The 7,589-nt window shown below is 51.1% G+C and overlaps 1 protein-coding gene across 1 annotated transcript; it reads right to left on the bottom strand.

Annotated features, from left to right (window-relative positions):
- Positions 1-7,476, bottom strand: GDE1 (Glycerophosphocholine phosphodiesterase GDE1; the record flags this gene model as incomplete). Its single annotated transcript, XM_014687831.2, has 4 exons — positions 1-150; positions 214-3,410; positions 3,513-3,615; positions 5,422-7,476. The coding sequence occupies 4 exons, from the start codon at positions 7,474-7,476 to the stop codon at positions 1-3; spliced, it is 5,505 nt and encodes a 1,834-aa protein (XP_014543317.2).
- Positions 7,477-7,589: the final 113 nt, after the last annotated feature.

Here is a 7,589-nt window from a genome sequence, read left to right as displayed (position 1 = left end):
CTACTTCTCTTCAATGTCAAGTTTCAATGAGTCCTCCGATGTAGGTGAGCCATTGGATCCGTCGACGGTCGATTCGCCACTGGTAAGACCCTTTCGGATGGCCAGGACGCTGTCGACAATGACGGCGTCGATGCCTTCTTTTACTTGTCTCTGTAGGACAATCAATAAAAGTCCCATGATGGTCCGCGGGCGTTTGGGGGGAAGAGAGCATACCTGAACCATAAGGGGATCATTGTTTAATACACCATAGCTGACGCAGACTAAACCAATCTCTTTGACCACCTTGACCAAACGAGGGCTGTTGATCAATGGCTCCGCAGCAGACACAATGCCCAGCAAATTCCATCGACTGGCGAATCGAATAGCCTCCTGTAGTGAGGACGCGCGAATGTCGCCCACAGGGCTACATCCTGCGTCCGTAAGAAACAGGATAGGTATAGAAGGCTGCTTAAAGCTGAGACACAGGCAGATGTCCGGGTTGAAGGAGCTGAAGATGATGTGGCGATTTTCCGCCAAATCGTATACCTTGGACAAGACTGTATCGCAGAATGAGTTGAGCTCCACCGCATACGTGTCCATCTCGTGCTCCTCACTCTCGTGAAGCATGGGGTACTTGAGTTCCATGTTAAAACCAATCTCCTCTGGCAACTGGCGGAATAAGTCTTCCAAGGTGGCAAAGGGAGCTTGAATAAAATTTCCCCGAGAGTTGGCCTTGTATCCCTTCGCCTTGAAGTCCCTAGTGTGCTTCATGCGCTCCTCCATCTCCTCATTCCCGGTGCCAGCATAGCCCATAGACAAGGACCGTTTCGGCGGTGCAAAGCTATTGCTACGGGGTCGGATAGTGAGATCATCAAGGCTGTCGGTGTTGGCGCCATTCTTATACCCTCGATCTCTGGCCTTGTCAGGGTTGATGTGAAGGAACTGTTCCAAGGTGAGGGTATGGACTGGAGCGTCAATGCCCGTCTCACTGACGAGGAAGTCGTGGTAGATGACAGGAACGTGGTCTTTGGTCAGCTGGACATCGAATTCAACGTACTGGGCGCCAAGATTGGCAGCGGCAATGAATGATGGCAGAGTATTCTCTCCGAGCTGCAGTGACTTGTTGGATGTGAGATTCTTGCCCAGGCCGCGATGACCAATCAGCATGGTGGATGACACCTTCCTCCAGTATGTTTGCCGTGATGTAATCTCGATGTTGGGATGGTAAAAGGGTGTAATGACCAGAAAGTTGAAATTGACAGTGCCAATGACTTCCAGGTTACTGGACATGATAGGCACGCAAACATCTCCTTGTAGATTCATGCGCCGCGAGCCAATCGTCTTCTTTACTGATGGGAGTAGCGCAACAGCACGGCCAATCTTGTTCTTCTCGCTTCCCGAGTAGGTTGGGATAATGTCAAACAGCAGCTTGACCTTGGTTGCGTCTTTTGTCTTGAAAACGATGGGTTCGGTAGAAATTCCCTCGTGAACTGGAAGATCAATGGTGGTCGGGTCGCCATGGGCACCATTAGCGCTCACAACCACGGAAAGAGCCGTGTCCAACTGCGTACTGTGCGCCTCGGTGAGAGGCACGCTGTCAAGATGAACAGCCTCCGTGTTCTTTCTAGTGTCCATCGATCCTAGGCTCACAAGCACCAGGCTTTCGTCGGTGAGGTACCGATGTCCAAAGGTCTTGACAGGCTCGGCAGGACGGGGAGTATTGCTGTTTGGTATATTGGAGCGCCTTCCGTCAATGGATGAGTTCTCTGGTGGGTTTGACTGTTGCATGCCCTGTGCGATTCTCGCAGCAGCTTCCTCTTCGTTGGTATGCCCAGCGAGGAACCGAGCGATATCCATGTGTCCACGGAGCGCGGCATGTTCCTTAGCTGTCCAGCCTGACGCATCGGGCTTGGAAACGTCGGCGCCAGCATCAACGAGAAGTCGTATAACAGAGAGCGCTCCGTCGACAGCTGCCACATGGAGAGGTGTCCAAGAATAAGAGTTTTCAGCAAGCTCCATGTTGGCCTTTTGGGAGCCGCTTCCGCGAAGAATGATACGGGCACAATCTTCATGACCGAATCTGGCTGCAATGTGCAAGGCGGTTTCACCGGTCTTGTCAGTCCAGTTGATATCTACGCCTGCGTCAACAAGCATTTTGACAATTGGCTCATAGTTGGACTTTGTGGCCAAGGCCAAGGAGGCGCCAGATTTGGGAATGGTCTTTCGAATCTGAACCTTGGCCTCACTACTTCCCTGCCAGTTTTCGCCTTGAAGCAATGCCTGCGTGGTCAAGGGATGACCCCCAATAACACTCAAGTGGAGTGGTGCAAAACCATCATTGTCATGCCATTCAGGAGCGTCAATGCCGTCCTTGGCGTCAAACTGGTTCCAATCCTGCATGTATTTCATGATGATTTGGCAGACAACAACAAATCCAAACTGGGCAGCATAATGCAAAGGAAGACGTCCAAAGGAATCACGGCCCTTCAGAGCCGCACGCTGGCTTTCACTAAGCTGATCCAGAAGGTAAATAAGTATTTGAACTGCTTCATCGTCTTTTGAAAGAAGGTTAGATTCCCTAGTATTGATAGCTTTAACGGGAACGGCTGCAGACACTGCCGGCTGCAGATGCCGGTTGGTGAACTGTGTTCCAAGAGGAACGGGATACGCGCTCGATTCATCATCCTGGGTCGAAGACTTTGTACGGCCGATGTGAATGACTAGTCGATGGATGCAGTTTCGGCCATTGATGTCATCGGGCTCGTCCAAATCATTGACTTGGGTAAGGAGGTAAGTGATGCACTGCCTTGAACGGGCAGAGATGGATCGCTGAAGAAGATTGAGCAGCAAGCTGTGAGCAAACGAGTCTGAGCCTACATTGGCGTCTGTGAGTCCCCATTTGAGGGACGAGACATCGTCATTGCGAACAGCATGATCCAAAATGTCCAACTGTGACTGTGGCAGGTTGAGCATGGCCTTGGCGGAGGCACGACCGAGTGAGCGAGTAGAGCGATCCGACATGGAATCGTCAATTTGCTGAGCATCAGTGAGAACAGATAACCAGCGATTGATCTCAGCCAGCAATCGACTAATGTTCCCATCCTTGGCAAACTGCTTCGGGTCAACCTTGGTAGAGATGTAACGGTGTTGATATGAAATCTGTGGGACTCTCTTGTCAAGTTTCTTGGTAATCTTGACAAAGCCTCTGCGGTTGATCTCGCCGAACCATTGCAGATTTCTCAGCTGTGTTCGCAATTCGAGCAAGGCGCCCATGACCTCTTCAACCTCATCCTGGTCAAGAGTTGCCACGACGTCGGGGACGCGGCCATAGCGGTTGTGGAGGATATTCAACCGCCGGCATGCCTCTGCGAACTTCCTGTTGTAGAAAGAGTCGACATCTTCAAGATTACGGTCGAGGGCAAAGAAGAGTTCTGCAAGGGTCATGAGTTAGGGGACCCTGGGGTAGATAAAACCCGCCCAAGGCATTCTTCTCGTTTTGAAGAGTGAGGTTATACATGGCAAAAGAAGCCCACCTGCTGGATCTACCGTTTCTCCATTTCCTGCTTTCTGTGCCAGAGCTTTGACGAGTTTCTTGAGGCCCTTGTAGTTGATGTACGAAGCCGCCCACTCGGGGACCTGATTGCGCGGTAGGCTTTACGAGTTGCAAAGAGCAAGGCGCCGTCTCAGTGACTCTGCCCCTCCAAGATTTTTGGGGGTTCATTTAAGAAAAGACGGGAATCCTGGGGGAACTCACTTCCTGCCAAACTTCATCCTACTGACGATGGCTCTTTTCCAGCTCGAGAGAATCTTCTTTCTCTGGTCGCTCTCCACAGCTCCCCTATTTAGCCGCGTTCCTGGGAGATCAAGTTCAATTGGCGAGCAAAGGAACTCTCTGGCTTACCCCTGGCACTGGACCCCTTGTATTCCGCAGTCAGCCCCCCAAGTTTCAACTTGATGATTGAGCAGGGCCAAGGCCGGTGGTGAATGACGGACGGAACAGGACCCACGATGAACAAAATCGAGTGCGAGAAAAGATGCAAGAAGAAAAAAAAGAAGAACAAGATCAAGGACGAGAAAGAGAAACCAAATTACCAGTCAAAAACAAAAGTCGCCTCAACGAATGACAAAATACAAGGGACCGCGACCGCCGAGTGCCGAGCGAAGTTGTGGAGAGAGAGATGGGCCCAACGAGGTCGCGTGATCCCCCAAGCTATGAAGTTACGACAGCCGTTAGCTTTTTTCGATTAATTGACGGTATCGTGAGACCGACCGCCCCATCCGGAGGGGCGTTCACAATGCCAACAGGAGTAGGGGTTCGCTACCGGTCTTTTCGTCGTCGGCACCTGCGTTTGCGTCCGGCGTCCGTCGTCTGTCGTCCAGCAACGAATTCAATAGTGTGACATTGATGGAAAGCAGGTCGCCGCACCTTTTCAGAGGACGGGAAAGAGAAACCAAAAGGCCATTGGGAACCGTGTGCCTCGTGGGGACTTGACCTGGATTTCAAGAAAAAATCAAAGTTGGCCCTTATCCATGATGGAGATGTGGGGAAGCCATAATACACAGTATGCTTGCTTCGAGTTGACACGAGAAGCACGAACAAAGAACGAGCTTGACGGAGTGAGTGCAAAGTGGATGATGCGGCTTCACGGGCAAGTCAGAGAAGTTTCCCTTGTGGCATGGGCGTGCGTCTATCCGACCCGTCTTGTACAAACTCGCTCAAACTCCCAGCCAGTTCCAACCACTTCTTGCTGTTGATTGGCGACCGTGGACCAAGACCTGCATTTGACTGGACCAAGGCTGACGCTGAACGCCTCTCCAAATACCCTCAATACAAAAGTCTCCGTCGACAATCGTCGGTTTGGCCACGCCTCCCTCTCTCCCTCGAACGCCTCCAAATTCCGTGCTGCACCAATCCAAACTGCAAATCCAGCCAACGTGTCTTGCAGGGCCCTCCTCCACTGACACTGACACTGACACTGACACTGACACTGACCGACTTGCTTGACTGGCTGACTGACTGGCTGAGCCCGCTCGTCCTGACGATAGCCGGCATTTAATACATTTGATTCATCATGTCTCAGTTTTTTTTATTTCCTCTACTAATCACCAGTCAGATGTGGAACCTCAGATATGATCGCTACGAGGTCAAGCACCCTGAAAATCCGCTCACCATGTGATTGTACGACACCAGGATGGAATGTCAAAGACGGGGTACAGTGATAAGCGTACTGTACATATATGTACATTGATAATATCGTACATACAACTGCAGACGCTGTCTAATGCCATCATTCTCTAGCCCCCGGCAACATCCCACCACCACATTTTTGGTATCAAACATTGGTATATTGCTCAAGTTCCCACAGCCCATTGCCTCCCCTCAGCGTAGACTCGGTGTGAAGGCCGCTGCCATGTAAGCAGGCCTCTTGGTTTAAAACAAACATGCTCAGAGACCAGTCCGTCTTGTTTCCTACTCCAGCCTCTTGTAGCTATTTGCGCTTCTCGTAGTTTCGGTCCTCCTTCTTGCTCCGTCCACTCATCATTTACAGCCATTGCCTCCATCTCTTCCGACAAGCGTTCCTCCTCTGAGGGTTGGTCACTATGAGCCTCTCGCGGTGACTGAAGTGACAGTGATCCACTGGCTGGTACAACGTCCTGAAATTCCCGAGCCAGTATCACAGATCTCTGGACGGCCGATTTGCCAATATGTATGGCCATAGATGTTCTGAACGTTGATGAAAACTCGGGGTACAATAATTTGCTCTCGATCGAGTTTGTAGTCTTTCGGACAAACTCATATTCCTTCCACATACTCTCGAGTTGTAGCAGTCGGCTCTTTGACAGAGTCATCTCAGCACCTTCCCTCGTGCGGGCGTCTTGGAAGCTACCAGGGTGTACATTTACATCAGGTAGAAGAAGATTTGCTTTTGATAGTGATTCCAAGAGCCTGTTGAGTTTGGGTCCAGAGATGTCCAAGCTGATCAGGCGTCCCTCCGGTTCTCTGCGACTGCTGAGGCCGCAAATATCGATCAGAGCGAAAGCCCTGCCAACAAGATGTGCTGCAGTGTCGGCATCTTCTTGCGACAGGAGAATTTCCCACCTCTTCTGACTGTCTGACAGACCTCGAATCAGTCTCACCGCTGCTCTCCAATCAAGCGCAGCAACACACTCGTCAAAGAGCTGTTTGACGACGCTGGTACTCAGGGCGACTCCAGAACGCATGCAAGAGACGAAGAATGAAGCAGCCTCGTCGAAAAGCTTGAAGTGGAGGAGGCCGTTTATAATGGTTTCCACCAACGGTACATTGAGAGGAACATGTTCCCAAACCCAATTTCCTGTGCTTGTGCGGAGCTTAGTATTCGCTGCCCACTTCTCCATCCCCCAGCTTTCAATGTCTTTGATATGACGTCTTCCCATCTTCCCACCAGACCTAACATCTAATCCGGTAAGACATGCGAGGGTGCGAAGAAACTGCCCGTGGTTACGTGTTACTCGGTAATGGTTAAGAATCGCTGTAAAGGTGGACGGAGTAGGCTTCAAGAGCCGTCTATGGAAGAATGAGTAGACCAAGGCGTCGGAGAAGACATGATGGCCCGATCTGTCAAATGCAACAATGAGGGTGTTGTATGTATGCATGTCGGGGGGGTGTGCGGAGACGAGAAGGTTGAAGCAGACTCTGCCGATTTTCTCTTTCCAGCTGAGGTCATGGGTATTGACCAGAGATCGAATTTGATTATTCAAGGTTATCGTGTTCTTCGCCGCTTTGCCCGGGTCTACGGATCGAAAAGAAAAGTTTGGGTATCCTTTCGCCGCCAGCCCTCTAGCCTCATCGAACGATGGGCATTCAACTGAGCTATTGTCGAGTATCTCGGCGCGGCAAAGTAATTGTTCAACGAGATACTCAACACTGAGGGATTCGCGAACCAACTGGGCTTGACTAAGGGACTCCCGGGAGCCAATTCGACTATCTCGCTCTTCAGCCATGATTGCTCTTTCCAATTGGTCGTAATTGATCTGCCTTGAAGAGTGCAACGAAGGTTCTCCTGGGGTATTATAGTATTCTCTCTTCAAATTAGCGATCAGCTCAGATGCGTCGATCACCGCCGGTTTGTCGATTTCCTTCATGAATGGTCGATTTCGGTAAATCGCTTTAAGGCTTTTCCAAAGTGTATCCATCTGCTGCATTGACAGGTCTGGCGCATTGGCTTCCACCTGCGACGACGTTGATGACGACCTTTCCTGCAATTCGCTCAATTCCCTCCTAGCTGCCTCCAACTGCCGGTCCAGCTCCCTTCTGCGATCATCTTTTCGTACGGCATCCACGATTGCAGCCGTCGCAAAGACTGAGCTGTAACATGCTGTGAATATCTCTGCAAAGGTCGCTTTGCGTCGTCCAGTAGCTCCGGTAGCTCGTCTACCAGCAGCACCGATTGCGGTGCTGCAGGCCCTGCACCCGCAACGATGAGCCTGACCGGCTCTAGCCCAGAGCGATTGCATCAGGTCTTCATCTGAAGAAATACAAACGCCTCTGGCTAGGTTTCGAGGCGAGTCGGCCCAATTGGGGGGGAGGATATCAATTCGTTGTTGAAAGATTGCCTCGGGAGCAACTC

The sequence above is a fragment of the Metarhizium brunneum genome, chromosome 2 (genome assembly GCF_013426205.1).
Source record: "Metarhizium brunneum chromosome 2, complete sequence".
NCBI lineage: Eukaryota > Fungi > Ascomycota > Sordariomycetes > Hypocreales > Clavicipitaceae > Metarhizium > Metarhizium brunneum.
This window is presented reverse-complemented; position numbering and strand designations above follow the sequence as displayed.